We start from the raw sequence: 25202 nt of genomic DNA, 5'->3' as shown, positions 1-25202 counted from the left end.
ATAGAATGGTAACAAACAGGCCATTACAAAAACGACACAAATGGCCTGCATTATCAGGAGAGGCTCTGAGTCATGCATTCTGGGGTCTCTTTCAGGCTCCACCACTGAGTTGTGACTACACTCAAACCCATCTGCTTTCATGCTTTAGCAAACAACAGTACTTACCACCTAGTATGCTGGTGAGAAGCCCTCAGCACAGGCTGCCAACTCCTGCCATCGTGACTACAAGAAGAGTCTCCCCACCACCAGACTATGCAGACACATAGTTTTCTCCCTAATTCATAAGTTATAATCACATTTCCTTGAAATGGAGAAGGAAAAAAAGCAACAAAAGATTGCAGAAACATGTATTTTAATTCATGGTCAAGATTCTGGTGGGTACAACAGTGACTTATTTGAAATTCTGCTCAGAAAACTCAAAGCTGTACCTGTAGATGTCATTTCAAATGAAGGACATGTGGATTTCTGTGCTTGGCTTTTACTAAGGAATTTCCATGACACTGTGTACCTGGGTCTGAGCCTTTTGGTGACTAGCTATGGCTTCTGCGGGAACTTCAGTCTGCAAACTGCTGAGAGGCCTACTGTGAACTGTTTCCAGATGTCCAGCTGAACACAATGCTGAGAAGAACAGCACAGTTGTCCTTCCTTATAGACAGTGGCACCTGGGCAGAGTTGAGAAATACGGCACAGCATTTCATACACACAATACAGGGGTCCGACATTTGACTTGTCAAGTTTCAAAACTGAGGTCTGGTTTTGGCTCCAGCTCCACATAATCAAAACAGGAGGAATACTGAACATTAACCATTTAGTATATATAACCTGTCTCACACAGATGCCATTAAAGGAAAATAAATGTAGGCCACCAAAGGAAAATACTTCCTCTTCTTAATGTTGATTATGCCATCAGGTGTAATCATTTCCGTCAGTTTTGTTGCCAGGTGCTAGATTTGCACAGTAAATGATAAGACACAGACAGCAAACATCTTGCTGCTCGGCTGTCAAGTACTCCAACTGTGTAAGAAGTGCTCACATTTCCCCCCAGCACTGGTAACAGAACTGGCAGACAGCCTCCTAAGGACCACTCATCACCAGGGTCAGCAAATGGCCTATGGTCTCTACAGTCCTCAGATATCATGGAAATGTAGACTGTGCACATAATCCTAATGACTGTAAAAGTTATCCAATAAATGTCAACTTCAAATACTTCCCTTATTGAGGAAATCCAGTAAAACCATGAGTACATTCTAACTTAACCATATCTTTTCAGCTTCCTAGACTACACTTTAATACTACTGTATGTCCTAAGCTAGAAACAAATCACAGTTAAGAAAAAGTCAGCAAGTAGAAATGAAGATTTTTTTCCCTTAAGCAAATAGTTTAAAACAATAGCATCTAACTACAGTAATGGTAAGTGACATTACCAAAAATGACCTCTGCATTTAAAATAAAAATAGACAAAGTGCAAAATTTTCACATTTCCTTACATTCTAAAGGGACACTACAGAACACTTCTTACTGATGTAGTAGCAAGGTCACTGCATTCACTTTGTAGACTTTTGTCTTACAGTGGTCCACTCCCATCATATGGTAACACTTGCAACTCTTTAAAAACAAAAAGGAAAACTGAAATCCTACCTAAAAAAATAATCAACCTACAAAATTCACCACTAGCAACAAAACATTAAGTTTATAAAGGTTAGAAATTAGGAGGGGAACAAACTAGTGAGGCCTCAGTCCCCATCACACCTCCATAGTAGATGACAAAGCATTGAGAAAGCGCAATGAACCAACTCAATAATCTGGCACACACCATGAAGTACAAGGAACATAGTTCAGACTTTGGCAGATAAGATGTGGGTTTAAGAGCACTTACTGTTTACTTCAGAAAGACGGAATCTAAGGAGAAGCAAGACTTTGGACTCCCATTACTTCCACACAGACAAAAGCCTTTCAAGTAATCCCATTATCCACTGCCACCTTTAAAAGAACCGAGTTTTAAAATATTTAAAAACTTTAAATTCCAGGTTTAGAAAAGACCGTCTAGGGCCTTCAAGTCCTCCACTGTCTTAAGTCACAACAAGGACAGCTGAATTGGGATGAATTGAAGATGGAGGGGGCAGGGGTGGTGACACTTGTGTCGAAACATCTCACCAGATAGAATTACACAAAGAGGTAGAGGATTGCATAGATTGTGTTCAAAATCAAATATTGAAAATGCTTACTTTAAAACAACAAAATTTGTGTATAATGCAATTAGCATTATAAACACATAGAATCCCATTCAAATTTTGTGAATAAACAATCCATTAAATAAATAGGGCTTTTCATAAAATAATTGAAAATGTTTATAATTAGGAGAGGAACAAAGAGAGAAGTCAGAAGAAGGGAAGTTGTAGGCTTTAGGTAAAGGACACTCCACTCTTGAGCCAGCCTGGTGTACACAGGACATCTGGCCAAGTGAGCATGGGAGGACACTTACCCACCTTCACCAAGGCAGGTCCCTTTAGGCCAAAACCAAAGCAGCAACAGCAACTAAATATTTTAAATGGTTGAAGTCCTGGGAAGTCATCCAGAACCTCTCTCACTAGTCACTGAAAGGCCTATTCATTATAGTGACAGCCCTGTATTACAGAAGATGACACACAGTGTTAGGCAAGGCTCAAACACTAACTACAGCATTGACAAATCTCTGTCACTGAGACCAGCCCTAGGCAGCACTGGTTCCCCAGTTCTTTTTCTATAACAGACTGAATAGTCTTCTCAGGATAGACACAGTCATTTAAAGTTTGACAACTAGGAATGAAGGGTAATACAATACAAACAAAACCAATGTGAAACAAACATGGGATTAGTATAATTTACAATTATAAAGTATATACTTCATTTATAAATATCTCTAGTTGATATTCTATTAAGGATCATAAATATTCAAGTGAACATTTGAATTTTCTCTTTAAGAGTTCAAAATTCTTGAAGTCTTAGACACTTAGTCTCTCTGCTCAATGTCCAAGGCTAAAAGGCTTCACACAGTCCATTATGTCTACGGAGACATAGAAAAGTCTTCATTACCTCTTGTGCTGCAATAACGCTTTAAAGTTCTGTAATTCTCTTATGCTTGTAGAAAGTCTACAGGGGGAAAACAAGTACATATTAGTGCTGATGTAATGTGCACACATTTCAAATAGCTGATACGGGACCCTTAAACTATATAACCTAGAAACAAAAATCTAAAAGAACCAAACACTGAACATTGAGAATTCCATTTTAAAGAGCTATGCTGTAACTCCTATTAAAAGTGACAAATCAAGGGCTGGAGAGATGGCTTAGAGGTTAAGAGCACTGGCTGCTCTTCCAGAGGTCCTGAGTTCAATTCCCAGCAACCACATGGTGGCTCACAACCATCTGCAATTCAATCTGGTGCTCTCTTCTGGCGTGTAGACAGAACACTATATATGTAATAAATAAATAAATCTTAAAAAAAAAGTGACAAATCAAAAGCTGGGCGTTGGTGGCGCACGCCTTTAATCCCAGCACTCGGGAGGCAGAGGCAGGCGGATCTCTGTGAGTTCGAGGCCAGCCTGGTCTACAGAGCGAGTTCCAGGACAGCCTCCAAAGCCACAGAGAAACCCTGTCTCAAAAGACCAAAAAAAAAAAAAAAAAAAAGTGACAAATCAAAAGGCTTTGGTTCTTTGGACTTGCTTAGAAAGACAAAAAAGCCAATTCATCTTCATATCAAGACCACTGATGAAAGTCAGGAGTGGTTGGTGCATGCCTTTAATCCCAGCACTCAGGAGGCTGAGGCAGATGAATCACTGAGTTTGGAGGCAGCCTGGTCTACATAGTGAATTACAGGACTGCCAGGGCTACAGAGAGAAACCATGTCTTGAAAACAAGACATTAACAAGAAGACTATAAATGAGTAATAGAAACAGTGCCATGAATGGCTCACAATATATGTTGTCTCCTACACAACAGGAAGTCACATTTATGGCATTGTGTAAGTGATTACTAGCTCAATGAATAAAGAGCTCAAGCCAGAAATAAAACTCTGGGTTGGGAAGAAATGAAAAACCTACAAGTTCATTTTTACTTATGTACAAATTCAGTGTTAATGTAACAATTCCAGTATTTCTCTTCTACAGTCTAGTGATACAGTGTACACTACTAACTACTCTTTTTCTTTACCTTAGTACTTGAAGAGTTTCTGTTTATTGAGCTTAGGGGATTCCAGACAATGATCTGAATACATCAAGTGTACATACTCAATTAAAGACTGCAACAACAAAAGGTAGCTAGAACTTTGCTTTTACATTTTAGGCAAAACCAGGTTCAAAACAAGTACTTTTCCAGGATCTCCAGTATGGTGGTTTGAATATAACTGGCTCCCATAATCTCACAGCGAGTGGCACTATTAGGAGGTGTGGCTTTGTTGGAGTGGGTATGGCCTTGCTGGAGGAAGTGTGTCACTTTGTGGGTGGGCTTTGAGGTTTCCTATGCTCTGGATACCTAACCCAGTGTCTCAGTTGACTTCCTGTTGCCTGTAAGATATAGGATTCTCAGATACTACTCCAGCACCACATCTGCCTGCACACTACCATGCTCCCCACCATGATAATGGACTGAATCTCTGAAACTGTAAGCGAACCAGCCTCAATTAAATGTTTTCCTTCATAAGAGTTGCCGTGGTCATGGTGTCTCTTCACAGCAATAAAAACCCCAACTAAGACACCCAGTTAGCAGGTGGGTTCTGAACAGGGAGCCAAGGTTTGCTGAGCTGTACTGTCAGCAAATAGGAAGCCAGGATCCCAGGACTCCAAACCCTTTTTCCTGGCCAGCTCCCCCTAGAGGGAAAACAGGCTCTAGATAAAGTTGAAGCTGAAAGGGGACATTTCTGAGAGCCAGTGAAATTCAGTTTAATTTTTCCTTTCTTAATTTAATTTCGTTTGAGCTTAAAATGTGTAAGTTATTTAAGATATTTTTATTTAAAATAATTAATATTTCACCTAGTTTTTTCTGTTATTTTTCTTTAGATGTCAAAAATGTGTAGGCTGAATGTTTCCAGAGATGTAAAACACCATCAGCTGCTAACTTGGGGGTTGCATCTCAATTAGCAAAACTATCTTTACATACAGAGAAGAGTTGGGCACAGCAGCTCACACCCTAGTATCACTGAATTCCAGGTCAGCTTGCATGAGAGCAAATCCCTGCCTAGATAAAAACAACTGTGTGAAGGAAATAGGCGAAGGCTTGACATTAAGACGGGACATATCTAAGTTATCTTTAAGTGATAGTCTCCTTTGAACTTAAAATCACACTAATAACACATACACATTAATCTGTCACTTGGTCCAGTTTAAAAATAAACTTTCTCCCATGATTTGACTTACTTTACCTTACTGTTACAACACAGCAAATTATTTTCTACCATTCCTTTCCTTTTCTCTTTAATCCTCAACACTGCATAAATTTCTCTGTAGAAAATTCAGATTATTTTTTAAAACCATTTCTGATATAAGAAACAAAGTGTGTGTGTCTATTTTTCTGATATATATGTGTATATATCTCATATATATGTATCTCATAAGTGTATATATGCATATATATATGTATATATCACAAAATGGGGTAGGAATGTATGGGAGAGGACTTCTCAGCTTAGGCAATACAAAGAAGAGAAAGGGTGTCATGTCTTTTACTACCTTCCCCATCACATTTCCCTTCTGTCTACTACCGTACTAAGCAGGCCAGCTAAAGAAGAGAATATTAGAATACTATTTCCTTCATGAAATTGAGAAACCAAACTGAAAGGTATTGATACTGGAAACTATCAATTCTCTCTGGGACTGACAGAGAACTGACTGTCAGACTGGAGACCACACTGATCAATGACATTTTTTGTTGTTGTTTTGTTTTGTATTTGAGAGAGACTCTTTACTACATAGGCCAGATTGTCTTTGAACTCATGAGCTGCCTTCCTTAACTTCTCAGGCTGGTGTTGAGAGTGTGCCATCACACACAGCATACCTTTGGAGGGGGAGGGACACAATCTTTGTAGCATATTGAAACGTGCAAGGCAAAGGTTGTCAGGTCTTGCTACAGGTGAAATTCTTACCTTCCAAAAGCATTTAAAAGAGCAACTATTTCCTGCCGAGTAAGCTGGAAGCCTTTAGATGGACTGTTCTCTGGAAGCTTCTGGATTTCTTTTTCAGAGAATAGTATCTTCAATGCAGTTCCTAAACCCTGAGTCTAAAGAAAATATAAACTTACAATTAACTTTACACAATAGTTACTATGAAGAACTGCTCTCAGTAAGGACACTGAAAACTGTAAGAGGGAGCTGGAGAGATGGCTCAGCAACTAGGAATGCTTGCTGCTCTTCATCCAGTGGCTCGTAATCACCTGTAATTCCAGTTCCGACACCCTCTAACTGGCCTCTGCGGGGGTGTGAGAGGTGCGTGCACGTATGCGTGCACGCATACACGCACGCGCACACGCACACACACCCCTAAATAAAAACAAGATAAATAATCTCTTTTGTTAAGCCCTATGAACTGAGCTTTACAACACAGTGCTGGACTATGCATGAAGCAGTGTCTACTCCCTCACAGATCACATGCACAAACAACAACACTGCTCAGGAAAACTTGAGCAATCTGATGCTTGTTGAATGTGTTTCTGTTCCAGATTACTAACATGCCTGTCTTCATCAACAGAACAGTATGACTTATAATCTTGAAAACACTACTTTTTTGGAGTTCTAGAGGATCAAACCCTGCTCTGCCTCAACACCCCAGACCCATTAAACACAGTTGTTCCATTTACAACCCTTAGCAACTCAAAGTTTCAAGAGTATTCAAGGTGCTCCTACATTAAGTTATTTCTTAAATTTTTATTTAAGCACAACTGCCTTTAAAATAATCCTATCTCATCAGCATTGTATATCCCAGCTGATGCAGAAAGATCACAAATTTGATGATGCCTTGAGTATAAAGCAAGACCCTGTCTTAGAAAAAAAGGAAAACACCCACATAAACAAAAATTAATTTTGACTTTCTGTACTTATCATCATCTTTGAAATAAAATAAGATGCAAAAACCAAATACTCCTCTGTACACTGAAGATTAAGGCCTACCCTACAGTACTTTTGTATTTTGTGCTAGGCAGTCTCACCACTTAAACCATGTCTAAAATTTGATGTTTAGAACTTAGGTATTTCAGTATGTATGTATGTATGTATATTTTTTCTATCCATAAACAACTTTAAAAGTGAATCTAAGATGGCACTGAGACACAGAATACAAAAATGTCCTTGCTCATGACTCTCCAGCACAATTTAGTAGCATTTTTCTTTCATTAACAATACAGAAAATCCACACTTGGGATCTGCTTGTTTCCAAACACGAATTTATTGAACAAAAAATAAATCTTGGTAAAAACTAAAGTAAGCAGAAAATGTAAAGCAGAAAAGAAAAGACAACATACACACCTGCAATTTTCCCCACAATCTGCATTTATCACATCCAACACAGTCCATGATTCGGGAAATGTTCTTGAAATGTAACCGGAATTCCTCCTAGTATGCAGAAAATACTGGAATTAGATTTGAAATTAAGCTACACTTGGTTGAATTACATATATAAAATAAAGTTTTGAAGTTTACAAGTGTTTTAGCTGCTTTTAGCACTAAAAATTCTGACTTTGTATACAACATATTACATTAAAACAACAGACATTAATAGAAGCTAATATTCACTGTGCTTATTGAACCCATTTTACTGACAAGGCACTTAACAAAAGGCTGGAAAGTTAACAATGTGAGGCCTTTACTTGTAAGAACTGAGCTGTGGCTTACGCTGAATAGCTTCTTAAATCTAGTTAGGGTATTTTCTCACAGCAACAGAAAAAGTAACTAATGTAAAATGTAACTCAGAATGTTGGCCCTAGATTAGATCCAGTTGTAAATCACTCTTTAATACCACACTGTGACATAGGTAATCAACAAGCAATAATCTCAATTTATAGCAAAATCTTATCATACTAACATCAAAATGTTGCACAACTGGAAAAATTTGGATGAATTAGATGAAAACAAGTCAGGATGTGAGGCACACACCTTTAATCCCAGCACTTGGAAGGCAGAGGCAGGTGGATTTCTGTGAGTTGGAGGCCAGCCTGGTCTACAAGACCAGTTCCAGGACAGTCAAAACTACACAGAGAAACCCTGTAAAGAAAAAGAAAACACAACAAATAGCTTCCACAATGCCCCCAATTACCTTTAATGACTTGGCCCCCTTTTTGTCACCTGCAAACATGGATTTCTCATCAAAGTGCATGGGAAAGGACCTGATGAAATGACAAGTTAACAATGAAAAATCCAAGTACCTGTCTTAGAGCTCTACTAGAATTTTGTAGCCCTACAAATATTTAAAGTCTGCTATTTATAATGTAGGAGGATGACAGGTCACATATATACTAATAAGACTGCAACAAGCTACATATGACTTTGTAATTTATAACACTGCAGTATCTTAAGGAGATTAGTAAAATTACTGAAAAGTGAAATGCAATCTCCAAGTATGCCAACACTCAATATTTTTGTATACTTTAATATGTAGTTTACTTTTAGGTCCTTCCTCAAACCTTTTCTTTCAGGTTTGTCTTAGCACCTAGCGGACGTGTTTAACAGACTAAGGATGATTTAAAAGATTACCTTACGTGTTCACTATATACTTACTATGACTCTATGCAAGTTTAAGAAGTAACAAATAATACCAAATTGGTAGAGCATTTCAACACTACATAAAATCTTCAGTTCTTTATTAAAATATATGTGGCCTATTTTCAAGCGCAAACACTTCTGCAGCCAAGCTTCAGGGAGGCTTTTTACTCAGCATCTATAGAACTACCACAGTAATTTTGCTCCCATGTTCCTCGGCTCTGCATCTCACTTTTCTAATGTCTGGAGGATTCCAGGACACTAACAGCCAAGTCTTACTTTGTGTCCTGGAAGATGCTGAGCAGCAGGGTCTTGGTATCAGCATCTTCTTCCAAGTTGCCAGTGTAAAGATCAACAATTGAGCGCTCAAAATAAGGGGCCACCTTTGACAAAGCACGAAGCTCAATCAAGTATAAAAAGTATAGATTCTTCAGCCTTCTTGGACCCTCCCCCTTGGTTTCCACGGGGTCAAAGCGGCGTTTAAACTCTTTGATGTTAGGTCCCCAACTAGGTTTACCCCAGGTTTCTAAAAAGAAAGAGAAATATATTGTCTTTTAGTATTAAAGGTTTTTTTTGTTTTGTTTTGCTCTACAGAATATGTATTTTACTTTCCAACACATTTTAGCATATCTTAGAAGTAAACCAGTCTCCATTTAAGAAATCTGATTACCTTCCAGAAGATAATTTGCACACAGATGTAAGTTGATGCTGGCATGAAGTCCTGATATAAGCTTATAGAAGACTCGTTTCTCAAGACACAAACCTATTCAAGAAAAATATGGAAAAAGAACCCACACCCATCAGATATAGAATATTTAATCAAAAAAGTCATTACATGGGTTTCAGGTTAATGTTTAAGAACACTGTTATGGCTGGAATATGCAGTGTCCCTGCAAGCTTAGGCTTGGGATGCTTGTTGCTCTGGTAGGGCCTAGTGGTGGGGGCAGGGCCTGAAGAGCAATATTATTCATGTCTGCTTCTTCCTGTCACTCTCTGCTTCCAGTCTTCGTAGCTGTCCTCTGCCACACATTCCCTGTCATGATGATCTTTTCACAAGCTCAGGGTCAAGCTGCTATGGAATGAATCCTCTGAAACACTGAGCAACATAAATCTCTATGTATAAAGTTTCTGTCAGCTAAAAATAACAGGCATTAAAAACAAATCAAGAGATAATATACAAACAATCAGATGGAGTTTCTCACAAGAAAACAATAAGATACCTGTTTCAGAATCGACTACTGAGAATAACTAAAACTTAATACACAAACACAGTGGATGCAGTCGGGAACTTCCTATGCTATCCAGAAAGATCTGCCCCTGGAAGGTGGCCCAGATACTACTAGATGCAACTGCCAAGTTCCTAGGCTACCCAGAAAGCAGTTGTACAGACTGTTGTTTAGACTAAAAATGTACTAAACACAACAACAATGAAGTCATTGCTTTGCCTTAGCAATAGCTGTGTCTTCCCATACCTTCCCTCTGTTCTTTCCTTGAATCTACTTTGTGGTGGAGAAAGAAGGGCCTTTTTCCCTGTGATGTTCTTATTCTAATGGTGTATCACTCTTTGTACAAGAGATAAAACCTAGAAAAAGACTCCCAGGAATTTTTTGGGAGGGGAGACAGATCTGTTGAGTATTTACAAGTCCCACCATAAGGAATTCAAGGACATGATGCAAGATCACTTCATATAGCTTCCTTAACCCATACAAGTTTCTGCTCAAAACTTATGACAAATACCAAATAACCCCATAATCCTACCCTACTCCTGCTACCCTGTAAGATTTTCTTTTATAGTAATATGCATTGTAAGTGCACTTAGTGCCACCAAATAGTAATCTTAAGAATGGCTAAGATGGGACTGGAGTGAGGCTCAGTAACCAAGAATATGCTTAGCATGCACATGACCCTGAGCTCAGCACTAAAGTCCAGGGAAAAAAAAAACACCACAGGCTAACATGGCTTTACACTGCACTTATTATGCCACAATAAAAATTTTGATTAATATTCCTTATAGAAATGTAAAAAAATGAAAATATACAATAAGAAATATAAATTATGATTTACTTTAGTGCATGGATGTTTGTTTGCATATATGTATATTTATTGTGTTTATGTGCCTGTGGAAGTCAGAAGAAGCATTGATTCCAAGGAACTGGAGTTACAGATGGTTGTGATCTGTCATGTGGGTGCTAGGAACCAAACTCATGTCCTCTGCAAAACAAAAACAAAAACAAAAAAACTAAACTAAACTAAACAAAAAAACCCAAAGCACTCTTAACCACAGAACCATCTCTTAGGACCTCTAAATAGAAATCTGTTAGATGCATTTTCTTTAGCACCCAACAGGTTTTTTTTTAAAACACACTTCCTACTGGGGAAAATGTGGACATTAGGGTATAATCTCATTTATATGCTGGGAGAATTTTAATATAGGAGTGACTATGTGGCTGACTGCTGTATCTTATCCAGGGCTCTCAGATCATTATTTACTCTATGTCTTACCAGATGGCTCTGAAACAAACATCCTCAATAGGAAAAACTATTGAGATATCATTCTCTAACTCAAAATGTTGTAAAGACCAAAACAGAGATTAAATTTTTGTAGCTTTCTCCAAAAAGCATATGGCCAACTTTAAATGTCGGTAACAAGGGCTACAAATAAAATGAAGATATTTACTAAAATATTATGTACTAACTTCAAGAAAAATTTTCATTAAATATATAATCAAGAAGAAAAATGGTCAAATTTGAGGTCCAGTTTCTATTCCTTTCAACCTACCTGTATAAGCAATGTTTCTGTAAGTAAAGCAAAATTTATGAAAATTCGCAAGCCTAAAAACCAGGGCCTGGAAAACCAAGAGGAGTTTCTATTTGCAAAGCTTACAGAGCCTGTAAGCTGGAAAAGGGCAGGTACAGTTAGGAAGGTGGAGAGGAAACTTGCTTCTGTGAACTGGGTGACCTCAAACAAAATGCTGGTATCAAAGATGTACTAACTGACTGCACCAATAAGACAACACTGGGTGGAGGTACTGGAGAGCTTTTATCCCAGCCTGGTGTCAAGTGGGTGGGAGGGTCTATGCCTGTGGAGAGCAACCTCTTGCTCTGAAACAACACAAAAAGCCATACTGCCATCCTACAAAAGCAATTCCATCAACTTCTAGTTCTAATAACATATAGCAAATTAGACCACCCAATGTAGAGAGATCTCTTCTAGATTTAATGGCATTCAAATTAATTTTCAACAATTGGTTTAGGAGACACTGAATATATGTAAACATGTTTCTCACACGAGTGCTAGATTTTCTACTGTCATGGACAACTGTTCTGCATCTGAATATCTCTTGGCTGTTTTCAAGGAAGTCTCACTGGAATCAACTCTACTAGCAGTAGAGTTGTCACTTTCGAGATCCAGGTGAGGAAAAAAATCTCAGAAGAGACAGCCAGTTTCCTGTGACTAGAAGGGCTATCTGGAACCACATATTCATATTCAGGAACTCCAAGAAGCTAGTAGAGTAGTTGATGCACAGTACCTAAGGTCAAACACAGAGACTCCATTCTCCTCCATTATCAACATTCAAGTGTCTACTCTCTGAATCTCAATCAGGAGTATCCAACTTGTGGCTCATGTGTAGCATGAGGATATCTATAAAATGCAGCCCAGTAGTATGCAGACCCCAATATCATGTCACTGTGTTAAAATGTTGGACGCCCAATCTTAATTACTTTACATGATGCTCAATCTTTAGAGTAGACTTATTAAGTTATGAATCTTCTACTAAAGGTCATTTGCCAACACAACAGTATTCATACATGTTCACTTGAAAATTACCAATATATACATAAAAGTGACTAACAACAAACAGAAATTATGTTCATAAGAAACACAGTCAATTAACAACTAACAGAATCAACTACTCAAAATTTAACACTTTGCTGGAAGTTTATGGCCATGAAACATTGATTTTCTTCTATCACTCAACTTGCTAATCTTTCACTACTATAAAACAGTATAGCATAATTTCAAGAGCATCATACTCCCAGTTATTAACCAAAGCTGTTAAACTCCTAGATCATTGAGTTTTTAATTCATAACATTTTATATTTCTAATATGGAAAATATTAAGAATAAAAAATATACTGTAAAATATATTGCTTTAAATTTTAATTAGATAAATATGGGCTATATTGAACATGGGTATATATGTAGAGTCCTCTGTATTTAATTCACTTTGCCTTGTTTTACACATCACAAGTGCTTCCTTACTAAGGGAAACATCTCCACTTTACAAGCACACTTGTTTGCTGCTAACTAATAAAATGTGGATAACATAGGTTAACACCGAGAAGCCAGTTAGGAAAACCTAATAACCTATGTAGCCTATATATTCATTCGGTATTGATTTTTTGGCTGCCCAATATCCTCGAGATTTTCACGTAATTTTACCACAAAATATAACAAACTAAACCATGTTATTTTATTTCAAATATTGTTAAGTATCAGTTGTATAAACAACCACAGATAAAAAGTTTACCTTCTAGCCATGTATAGAATGATTCTCCTTAAAAAAAAAAAGAATTTGGTTAAAATATTTTAAATATTCATGTATAAACAACAATTCAGGTCACTTGAGGACTACCTCCAAGAATATCTACTCCTTTAGACTAAACAGTAAAATAAGAATATGTTTCTAGAAAAGCCCATACATAATTTAAATAACTCTGGAGAGTGTCCTTACAGATATTTTAATTATTAAAATATATGATAAAACATTTCAGTGTAAATGCTAAAATACATCTTATTCCCTGAAGGTTTAAATGCAAAAGGAAACAGTTAATAAATCTGTCTGAGGTAACTAACAATCAATCATAGTTTTTAATTACCATCAAACTACAAATACAGAAATTAAATTATAATTACTCAATTTTTCCTAATCTAATAAAGCTAGGTATGTTTCCTTAATTATCTAGGAGTAAATTTCAGAGGATAATTTTCAATGTAATTCTTGCTTAGAGTGGCTGTGACTCATCTGTATAGTACCTAAGATGTCCTTGGGACGGAGGGGAAAGTGGTAAGAAACACAGCTTGTTCCAGAGCAGCAGTTAGTTCCTGAGGTCTACTATATAGCGTGCTGACTAGAGTTGGCAACAAATTGTTGTGTTCTTATAAACTGTTGAGAGATTTGAAGTGTTTCTGCTACAAAAAAGCTAAGTATGTAAATAAATACATACAGCACCAATCTTGTTTGAAATTTGCTTCAAAACACTGCTGATAAATGTATACAACTTTGTTACTAAATGAGAGAAGAGCCCTTTCTGGCTCAATAATGTTCTTCTGAGTTAGGGAGGGAAAGAAAGGGGCGTGTGGCTGTACTTCCTGAAGAATGACAGAAAACCCAGCCCACAGAGGCACTGCCTAGTCTCAGGGCTAAACTGTAGGAGCTCCTCTGCCTCCTGAGTGCCACCCAAAAACAGCAGACAACTTTATGCCGTCATCCACTCCATCCACCCTGGCTAAGGACTGTTACTATCTCACTTCCTCAAATAATCTAAACTGCCTGCTCCCATTTGACTGAGAAAATGGGCCTCTTAACCCATCCCTTTCGCTGACTTCAGTCTTTCCCACTGCAAACAGGTCACAAGGGACACACTGACTTACTGTTCAGCACTCAGGTTCATGCTATCTCCTCCGACAAGCCTACACTAGCTAATTCTACTGATCTTACGCCCACTCCTTTAATTCAGAATTCATCTTAAAGGCCCCTTCTTCCAGGCAGCTTTTCTCATCATGTCCCATCATGTATGAGGTGCTCTGTTTCACCCTTTACTGAGTTACACCTGCTGGGGGTGCTGTGTATGAGTTTCTGAATGTTGTGTCGGCTGTGTATTACATTTGCTTTCCTCTGGGCATTCTTTGCTCACAGAGGGAAGGTGTGCATTTTATGCCTCCTCCCAGTCTGCATAATACTACTGAACACAGGTAAGGAGACAGCAACTGAAATAATTTTCTGGCTGTTTCATAGCCAGATCCTAGTAAATAGTCTTCATGAGATTAAGCACTATATTGAAAAATCAGAATGTAACTTTCAAAGGCAGTAAATAAAGTCACAAACTCTCTGATAAAAAATAACTTTGCTACATTTCCTCAAAATCTTCATGTAGATTTAGAGAAAATTATTTTTCATTGTGTATGTGAGTGGAAGGTGGGGTTCATGAATGTCACAGCATGTGTGCAGAAGTCACAGGACACCTAAAGGGAATCTGCTCGCTTTTTCCATCATATGAGTCCTGTGGATTTAACTTGGGTCATCAAGCAGGGCAGCAGTGTCTTTATCACCAACCTTCAAGATTTTGTTAACAGAAAATGCAGAAAGTGGTCCTACTTTCTATACTAAACATTTTGGTAAAATGGTTTCTATGCTTTTTTTTAACTTTAAGACAACTTTGTTATTTTTAAAAATTTCATTTTTGATGACCATTCATCATTCATTTTGAAAAAATAGGCCAAGCCACCTGCTTTTGGTGAAAAGCAGAAAAACACCAAAAATTAATAATAAAAAAGTTTCTTCCATGGTTGAAGTAAACACAAGTTTCAACTCACCATCATCTTTCCCTAAAGGAGAAAAGAGAAAAACATTACAAAATGCCTTACTCAGGATTCCAGCCCTGCTAATGTTAATGCACAATTTATCCTCACTGTTAAACTTCACTATACCATAAACTCTGATCACTACTGCAGGCATCTTGCAAATAAGAGCCTTGTCTGCAGGCCAAAGAGTACAAGATTCCCACATTCTACAACACAAGCAGGGGGAGTTAGGAGACAGGAAGAAACTGAGAAGGGAGAAGGAACTGGGCCTGGTGACACTTGGGAGGCTGAGGCAGAGTCACTCACTGAGTTCAAGGCCTGGGCTATAAGGTCAGTGCTAGGTTGGGGTGGCCGCTCAGTGACTCTGGGGAGCTGCAGATGTAACTGTGCTAAAATGTTAAATGTGCACAAGGCCCTGGGTTCCATCTCTAAGCACAGGAAGCAACAGAAGTGGCCAGAGGTAGGTAGGCTCAGTCCTTATCAAACATACAAATATCCTTCAGCCCCCTGCCCTCCCCGTCCTCCACCCCCACCCCACCTCTGTGGCCAGGATAGTTTCCACACTGGGTACTTCTCTAGATTACTCTTGCTCAGGCAGCCTGAAGGAGAGGGTCAAGGACACCCTCCTGGGGTGGAGAGCCCCAAACGCTGAGCTGACTCCACTGCTCTTCGCCTTTGTTGCCTTTGCCTGGCAGATTGTGATGGGAAAGTTTATTTTTCAGAAACAGGTTCTGCTGCTCAAAGACTTTTGGAATAATAGTTATAGAAGCCTAGAGCTGACACTGCTTCAGGAATACAGTGGAACAAACGGCTGAGCAGGCAGAGCCCTCTTCCACCATATCAATAGAGAACCCTTTAAGCTTTAAGCCCACCTGGCAGCCAGAGCTGCCGGCTTCCTTTAGCAGCTCAGAAGAACTGTACTCACTCTCACTACCTTGGCTTATCTTTAACAGTCTTTTCCATCTTTTCTTATCCCCCCATCTTTGCAGCAGATTCTGGTTTAATTTATGGGAAATGGAAACAAAGTGTTTCTTTGGATTTGACATATTTTGTTAAACAAACAACTGTATTTTTTACTTTGAAACAAAGTAACCACATAAAAGGTCGGAAGAAATGCCTTAACTATAACAGGAAACAGAAAGAGATATCCTAATTGCCCTTCATACAGCTTCCATGGTGTCAATTTTTACAACATTTTGTGTAGTTAAGACATTTAGGTTGAAAACATTAAAGTTATGTAAAAACAGCAAGAGACAAAAAATAAGAAGTCATGACCATTCAGCTCACAGTCCCAATTTTTACCAGGCAGTTTCAGAATGAGCTTGGAGAACAGCATTTCACCTTGACAGAGCCATCATCTAAAAGCTTTGCTTACATTCAACCACTCCATATCTACTTGGGCCTCCGGCCAGAAGGAACAAATCTATCTAGAAATTTCAACTTTCTAACTCAGTCCTGGTCTAAACTCTAGAATGGCAGGTAGGTCAGCTAAGGGGCAATCCCAGGGATTAGCTGCTCCTAGATAAGAGGATGAAGATGTCCCCACTAACTAACCACAGCATGCTACACCAAATGAACAGCACATTAGCTTACATGTACCTTAAATAGCTATGTGTTTACAGTAGGAAGTGTGTCTGACACTACAACTCTAGTATCATGTGCTGTGGACTAAGAGTTCTGTTCAAACATGGAGGTTCTATATGGTGACAACAGCAGCTAACACTGCCACCATCTTTACAATCAAGTAAACTAAACTTAATGTAAAATTCAGGTTCATACTTATTATACAAACACATAATGGTCATCTGGTAATTGGCCACTTTGTGGCACAGTGAAGGGACTGGAGCAGTGTTGAGGGATGGCAGCCTGAGTCTCGTCATCCTTCCTGTGCAGAAAGAGTATGGTGCATGGGTCGGCACTTCAGAGAACCTATTAGATAGGTCTCTGGTGGGGCCCAGCCTCTTTGTGCTGTGTGCTTACCTGGCTCTCAGGTAACATGTGCACTGTGGAGAAGCTGTGATGAACCCCCCAACTCTCCACTTTGGGTTGCACATCATCAACTAGAACAGTGGTTCTCAACCTGTGGGTCAGGGGTCACATATCTGATAGTCTACGTATCAGATATTTATATTACAATTCGTATCAGTAGCAAAATTACAGTTATGAAGTAGCAATGAAAATAATTTTATGGTTGAGGGTCACAATAACATGATGAACTATATTAGAGGGTTGCAGCATTAGGAAGGTTAAGAATCACTGAACTGGAGTGTTTAAAAACATGGGGACTGGGTCCTTATTCTCTGACTTCTTAACTTACTATTGTGGGGCAGGACCTGACCCTCCAGAGTCTGAATTTCTCAGGAGATCTGAGGTATGTACTGATCCCTCACATCTTCTCATTTATCCTACACCAGGTTCCTAGTTTAGGACCTAGCATAGCGCTCCAGTAGACATCTATCCTATCAACTCATGCTTGTGTTAATCACTAAAATTAAGCAAAATGTAAAATTGCTGATTTACTTTTCTACAATTTGAAAAGCATGAAATGTATGGAAAACCCACCTCGGCTGGGTGCCAGAGGATTTAAAGGACGATACACAGAGCGAGGCCTGGAAAAGAGTACAAAGCTCGTGTGAAAGTCTGGCTTGTTATATATCACCTTCCCCAACAGAAACAGACACCTGCCCTTCCTTTGACCATTACTTGAAGCAATTTTCTTCGTAGATGCTGTTCCACACCCTCCAAGCCGAGGAGCCCTTATAGCCGGTGTACCGCTCTGGGTTCAGCAGCAGGTCCACATATTGTGCAGCAGGAGAGCGTTCATCTGCCAGGAACAAGTGGGAAGGTCACTCAATATCACCACTCACAAAGCAGCGACTCCCAAACCAGAGAAGTGCTTGGTTCAAGTCACCTCCAGCTCACACTGTTGGGGGTTAACCCCTGTGACCGCACATGACCCTAAATTTGTAGAACTTAGACAAATTACTCAGAGATGAAAGAACAACTTCTTCCTTTCTCTGGCTTCTCAAAGTTCACTCAAGTAATGTAACATTCTCTACCTTAGTTATAACCACCCAGGAACAAAAGTTTATTTCTATAATTATCTATCTCAACACAGACTAGGAAACACTATTTTGTTACATCTTATATTACAAATAATTTTCCATTATTCTTTACAGAATAATTAGGTCATTAAACTTTTTTTGAGACAGGGTTTCTCTGTGTAATAGTCAGGATGTCCTGGAACTCACTATGTAGAGACTAAGATAGCATCAAACTTTCAGAGATTCACCTGCTTCTGTCTCCCAAGTGTTGGGATTAAAGGCATGCACCACCACTGCCCAGCAAGCTTCCTCTTCTTTTCCTACCTGATAGTGTACTTGTCATTGAAAAAAATTCATTAGATATTCAATGACTACTAGCCCCACAATCATAGGGGAAACTAGCAACGTGACCCACACCCTTGAGGCCTACCTGCTGCTAAGATGATATAGGAAGAATATAAAGGTAACAAAAAATTGTCATTATTAAATAGACTGAATATAGCAGAAATAATGGAAACATGATTTTACAGAATGCAAGACCTTATCTCTAATCCTAATCACAAAGATACTGTACTACACAAATTTAGGCACAGGAAATAAGTTACAACTGGATATACAAACACAAGTGATTTAATTTGAATTAAAATCATTAATTTTAAAAATCCTAATAAAAAATCAAAGTTCAAGTCATGAGGATTCTAAAAACATTGCTCTTAAGGCTAAGAATATACAGGAAGTAGCTAAGTGGTAGAGGGACTTGTGAAGGTTACTAGTTTTAATTTGAACAGTTTTTAACCATATCTAATAAAAATAAATTTATAAATCTCAGGATACAGATTGTTCACATAAACCAAGTCCAAATTTCTTGACTGTTCTGTTTCCTCTTGTCACTGTGTCAGGGGCTCAGACTGACAGAGTGACACAGAGGAATTTTTTAAAATAAGCATGCCTGGGTCTAGTAAAGGACGAGTCATAATCCAATTCTGGAGCCAGCTTTTCAATAAAGAACAGAAGATGTGGTTTTTTTTTAATACCTACAAACACAAACTGTAAGAAGAAAAAAGTTTACTTTTTCTTTTTTGCAATTAAATAATAAGAATTGTTAAAAACTTATTATGTAATTTCTGTTTTTTTCCAGAGTAGAAAAAAAGACAAATTTACTGGGTACACTTCAAGGGAGCAATGGCCAGAGCAGGAGCAGAATGGCCTGCCTCATTTATTTCTAACCTCTGTTATCTTTCATTTTTAAAATTTTATATATGGGTATTTTGCCTGCATGTATGTTTACATATCATATGTATGCAGTTCTCCCAAAATCCAAAAGAGGGTATCAGATCCCCTGCAACAAAATGGACAGAGAATTGTGAGCTGCCACATAGGTGCTGGGAATTGGAACCCAGATATTCAGGAAGAGCAGCCAGTGCTCCTAACTGCTGATCCATGTCTCCAGCCCCAGTTATGTATTTTAATTGTTTTTAAACTCATCTTTAAAGCAGATTCAATTATATATAAAACTTCTCAAACATCACTGAATATCATCCATGTATTCTCTGATATAAACATGTGTGCATGCATACATACATACACACACACACACAAACACACACATTCTTTGAGTGTGTACTGTGAAATTAAACACATTCAGGGTCTGCTATGAATGTGTGGGTAGGAATAGCACCAACCTCCTCACCACGGGAAAACCCACTCAAGAACTATAAAAGAAAGAGATCCTGACATCAAACCACAATGATTTACAAGTAGGTCAGCAATGTAGCTCAGTGAAAGCATACTTGCCTAGCATGCATGTAGCCCTGAGTTTGATAATAAGCACCAGTTGTGTGCGCGCACACACATATACACACAAATCATCTAATAAAGTATTTTTAAAAATTTTTTAAGTGTATAACCAACTTACATTAAAGAAAGAGCTCCTTAAATAAAACTTTTGTTCTTGATCTTCCTTCATTTTAAAAATCTTTTACTACTTTTTCAAATCATGCAAATGGTAGGATTTGTTAACTTATGCAAGGGGGTTGGCAGGCTACCTAATGGCTGAATGTGGCATGCTGCTAGGAAGGACAGTGTCCTGGACAACCACAGAGCCTGTGTTCAAGTGCTGAGGACCTGAGAGTGTGCCACAGATACAGAGTTGACAAATCCCCCAAGATCTCTGATAGTTTCTGAAAAACCTATTCAACTCCCAACCCACACTGATAAAGAATTCCTTCTGTCCAGAGTGAGCAATGCAGCTAATTCCCCCAGTGGTGTCATGGCCATACTCCCCTCACTCAGGCTAGATATGACATTGATTCTGACTAATTCAAACAGAAATTGTATTCTTTACACTGGTGTGGCTTGTAACCCCTATGACCCACTCCCTGAAAGTTTCCTTCCCTCTACAAAGCGATCTTTTCTATTTGACCATGCTAAGCACAGAGATCAGAGGATAACCTTGCCTCTACCTTGAGATAAGGTCTCCTACTGTTCACCATATCCAGCTTTATGTGAGTGCTAGAGATTCAAACCCAGATGCTAGAGCTTGCAAGGCAAGTGCTTATACACTGAGCCATCTCTCCAACCTTGAGTAGAATTTTATGAAATACCTCTTTTGAGTATAATATATATTCACAGAATACATTAATATGAAAGTCTCTGAAATAATTATGTTTGATTTTTAATGTAAAAATGATTATAGTGGGCTTTGTTTGGTTGGCTCATCTTTTGTATGAAGATCTCATGTTGCCAGACTAGATTTGGCTTCTATGTAGCCAAGGATGACTTTGAATTTCTGATCCTCCTTCCTCCATATCCCAAGTACATGGATCACAGGCATGAGTGATGGCACTAAGAAGTGCTTCTGGCTGGGCGGTGGTGGCACACACCTTTAATCCCAGCACTGGGGAGGCAGAGGCAGGCGGATCTCTGTGAGTTGGAGACCAGCCTGGTCTACAAGAGCTAGTTACAGGACAGCCTTCAAAGTCACAGAGAAACCTTGTCTGGAAAAACAAAACAAAACAAAAGTGGAACTTCCTATTTGTTAAAAAAAAAAAAGTGCCTCTGGTGTTAAGTACTCAGCATACCTGAGTGTCAACCAGAGCAAATGAAAGAACAATGATGTAAAATAAACAGTGACAACTACTTGAGGTATTTCCACTCGAGAATAGAGGGCAGCAGCCACAGAAGGTGGCCCTGACAAACCATCAATTCTAACCATCACAATGGGAACATTTCGCACTGCACTGGTTGTACATTTGTACATCCAGATAATCATGGTAACATTTTAGCTCTCAGTTCTCATCTTAATTCTGCTACAGTGTGAGCCCTCTGTAACTTACTCCATCTTAATGTGCACCACAGTTCTGTGTGGTCTGAATTAGAATGGCCCCCACAGACTCAGATGTTTGAATACTTGGTTCCTGATTAGTGGAACACTTTGGGAAGGATCAGAAAACACCTTGCGGAAGGAACTGGGTGGCTGGGGGTAGGTTCTGATGTTAAGAGACTCCAGACATCCCTGGTGTTCCCTCTCTCTGTCTTGTGATTGAGGATTGAGATGTAAGCTCTCAGCTATTCCTGCCACCATGCCTTCACTCCACCACCATGGACTCCAACCCTCTGAAACTGTTAAGTCCAATGAAATGCTTTTTCTTCTTAATGTTTTCTTGTATAAGCTGCCCTGGTAGAAGTGTTTTATCACAGCAATAGAAAACTAAGACACTCTAAGAATCCTATTCAAATCATTACAAAGTAGTATGACCACCTTAGAACCCTAAAGGGCTTGGAAAGTTTCTGTTGTCAATTTCCATCTTTGTAGGTTGAGTCTCATGTTCTTCCCTACTTCCCACAAGTTAACACTGCAGTAAAAACTGAAGAGAGGCTAAATAAGTGATCTGAATGCATAGCACAGTGGAAACATTCTCAGGCAATTTTGTTACTGTAATTTTCCTCTGCTAAGAGAAACAAGTGGTAGTTACGTGTCTGACCCCTGTCCTGCCTATGTACCCCTCCAAGGTATAGTTGATAAGAGGGCGAGAAGTCAGAGACCTCCCTACTACTGCAGGAATCATTATGGTTTATTGAGACCTCCACCAAATTTTCATAGCCTGCTCACAGAACCAAGTGATTTGAAGTGAAGGCTCACAGGAGATGTCATGCTGGAATGTTAATACAGGCTTGGGACTCAGACCTAGGACTGAACCATGCCTCAGTCTCTTGCTATTATGGGATCTTGGGCAACTAATTTGATTTTTGAGGCTAAAGTTTCTCAACCATGGAACAGAACATATCTAAGGAAGCTATAAAGATCAGAAAGATAACATCTATAGCACTTAGCACAGGGCCTCAAATATAACTCTCCCAATTAATTCCACTATCAATGGTAAGGTCTCCACAGAGAAATCCAGAGTTAAACACTAGTTTAGGCCATATTTTCAACAGTTTAGATGTCTTACAAAAGGCTTCAGGTTAAAGTGGTAATGACAACTTATTTTATTACCATCAAGTTCACAAAAGTGATCCTGTGAGTCATCATATCTCGCCCAGTCAATGAATGCTTCTTTGGTTTCATTACTATGGGAAGGAAGAATAAAAAACAATTATATTTGGAGCTGAAATTTTAACATTGTATTCTAATGAACAAAAGTAGAGATCATTTCTTTAGAAGATGATGCCACAAATTCTAGCAGTAGTTAAATGAAGGAATGATAAAGTCATATGAAAAACAGCTATCAATTTTGATGAGTTGTTTATATTTCCTATCTACTTTAAAATTATTCTTAGCCCTAGTTAAGTAATTAATTTGAATTTAATTTACAAAATATACAACAAGCACTTTACATACAAACTCAAGGTGACCACTTCATCTAACAAACTACAGTAAATGTTATTTCTTTCTAAAGTAGAAGTTCAGCTTGTTTTCTGAATTCTTTAAATTTAAGTTGCATCTATACTTATAGAACCCTCAAATACCAACACCCAAATAGCAAAATTATAACCCCAGCTATGGGAGGCAGAGGCAAGCTGAGTTCAAGGCCAGCCTGGTCTATAGAGTAAGTTCCAAGACAGCTAGAGTTATGCAGTTCTCTGTATAATCTGCCTTGGGAAAAAACGAGTCACTGATGATAAACAAACTAAGTACAACTAAACTTGCCTTAATGTACTATTGATGGCACCCAGCTTGTTAGCCTGCTCACAGTCTTCCAATTCTTTGGTATTGTTTGCTGCTTGCAAGTACTACAAGAAAATTCATACAAAGTTAAGTGACAGTGATTAGCTCTTCTTTAGCAGGCAATCTATCAATGATGACATATTCTGTCATCAAAATCCTTACTGTAAGAAAAGACTTAAAAGCAAGGCGTGAATTTTACCCATTAAGTGAGCAAAGGCTTTCAAAATACAACAGGTTAGCATGTGTGTGCTGGTGATGATGTTCACCTGGGAAAGAAATTGGATTAAATATGTACCTAGAGTTTTACAGACACTAAGTCCTTAGAATGGAGTCTTCAACTTAGACCATATCCCAAGGAATTTTTTTATTACTACCATCTTAGTGTTTTGCATCATTTAAAATGCTGAGATACAGATCCTATTATCTAGCATCTCACTGCTATACACAGTACTAGGGAACTTTCATGTGCACACAATGAAGCCAGAGGCAAAAATGTCTGTGCTTCACTGCACGAGCAAAGACCCAGAAGACTGAAATGCTCACATGCAGGGTGGCTACTGTTAGTCACATATGCACAAGATCCAATGTGTCAACAGAGAAAGAGGTGTAGAAGGAAACACAATGAGCCAAAATGTAAAATGAAAATTATTTCCAACTTGAATTAATTTTACTAAAAATTTTAACTTTCCATAAAATAATCTGTATATTGTACTGCAGATACATGTTCTGAAAGTGCATTATTTATAGACAGATACATATATAGTAAGAGTAGACGCACATAAGTCACTTCAGGAAATGAATTGCTCTGGAGAGGAGGAAGTAAAATGGGATTAGAATAGTGTTCAGGGGGGTTGGACTATCTCTATACTGCTTTATTACAGCTCTGAAACCGAAGTAAACAAGCAAGTGAACATCAACAATGCATGGAAGAGAAGGATAAACAAGGAGACAGTACACAAGAAGGCAGAGAGAGAGTGGAAGACCTTCCTTGTGTATATGCAGCAGTGGAAAATGAATTAACTTCCAGCTAAGAACACCGCTTAATCATTTAAAAAAAAAAAAGCACAAAGAACACCTTAACACCATTTCCAAGTACTTGGCTCAAAATATTTTGGTAATAACTTTCTTTTTACAATGTAATTTGAATCTAACAGAGACACTAACTGAAACAGAAGACTAGAAATAGCTACTAGTATTTTTGTTGAAGTTACAGTTTATAGAGTTTTTTTATCTAGAGATTCTGCAAATGAATGTAATTTCAAAAGAAGCTAGGCATGCATGGCCTCACTGCTTGATTCAGGAGTTAACAATTTGATTTCTGAGGCCAAGTGCCTCCATTCTCAGCTAAATTCATGGCTCTCTACTGCCCCCAGTATGCAGAAGTATTCAAGGAAGAAAACTAACTTACCTTATTTGAATGCCCAGCTTTAATTCCAACTGGAATTTTACTCTTAAAAGAAAAAGAGCAACATTACTCAGAAGACAAGCAGAAGGGATGGCTGTTATCAGGGGAAAGGAGGGGAACAAAAGGAAACTGATCTTAAAATGCATATGTATGAGTGTTTTGCCAGTATATATGCATGAACACCATGCGTAAACCTACTGTTTGTGGCAGCCAGAAATAACAGGTATTGGATCCCCTGGAACTATGGTTATGGATGGCTCTGAGCTACCACATGTGAGTGC

At 38.5% G+C, this 25202-nt stretch overlaps 2 protein-coding genes across 7 annotated transcripts in view; one reads left to right on the top strand and one right to left on the bottom strand.

Annotated features, from left to right (window-relative positions):
• The window catches only part of Gpr137b (G protein-coupled receptor 137B), a 34687-nt gene extending 34221 nt beyond the window's left edge, over positions 1-466 (top strand). Inside the window, exon 7 of the mRNA XM_013114651.3 lies at positions 96-466. Within this exon, the coding sequence (XP_012970105.1) occupies positions 96-108 (13 nt within the window). The 3' untranslated portion in view covers positions 109-466. The remainder of the gene's footprint in view (positions 1-95) is intronic.
• Positions 336-25202, bottom strand: part of Ero1b (endoplasmic reticulum oxidoreductase 1 beta) — a 39116-nt gene continuing 14249 nt past the window's right edge. Inside the window, exons 4-18 of one of the 6 annotated variants that reach the window (XR_005880770.1) lie at positions 24925-24966; positions 23499-23581; positions 22845-22918; positions 18009-18129; positions 17868-17914; positions 15318-15329; positions 13252-13278; positions 9390-9482; positions 8999-9245; positions 8277-8346; positions 7490-7576; positions 6116-6249; positions 3073-3129; positions 1520-1980; positions 336-662 (exon numbers count right to left, since the gene is read on the bottom strand). Coding sequence is in view for 3 of the 6 variants with exons in the window: in XM_040755602.1 (XP_040611536.1) it covers positions 1929-1980; positions 3073-3129; positions 6116-6249; positions 7490-7576; positions 8277-8346; positions 8999-9245; positions 9390-9482; positions 13252-13278; positions 15318-15329; positions 17868-17914; positions 18009-18129; positions 22845-22918; positions 23499-23581; positions 24925-24966 (1146 nt within the window). In the remaining 3 variants the exon portion in view is untranslated. Of the gene's footprint in view, positions 1981-3072; positions 3130-6115; positions 6250-7489; positions 7577-8276; positions 8347-8998; positions 9246-9389; positions 9483-13251; positions 13279-15317; positions 15330-17867; positions 17915-18008; positions 18130-22844; positions 22919-23498; positions 23582-24924; positions 24967-25202 lie in introns of all 6 variants that reach the window. The other 5 variants (XR_005880769.1, XR_005880771.1, XM_040755602.1 and 2 more) reach the window with 5 other exon arrangements.

This window comes from Mesocricetus auratus, unplaced genomic scaffold (assembly GCF_017639785.1).
Source record: "Mesocricetus auratus isolate SY011 unplaced genomic scaffold, BCM_Maur_2.0 Super-Scaffold_100013, whole genome shotgun sequence".
Taxonomy (NCBI): domain Eukaryota; kingdom Metazoa; phylum Chordata; class Mammalia; order Rodentia; family Cricetidae; genus Mesocricetus; species Mesocricetus auratus.
The sequence above is the reverse complement of the archived record's forward strand: the minus strand, read 5'-3'. Positions and strand labels throughout refer to the sequence as shown.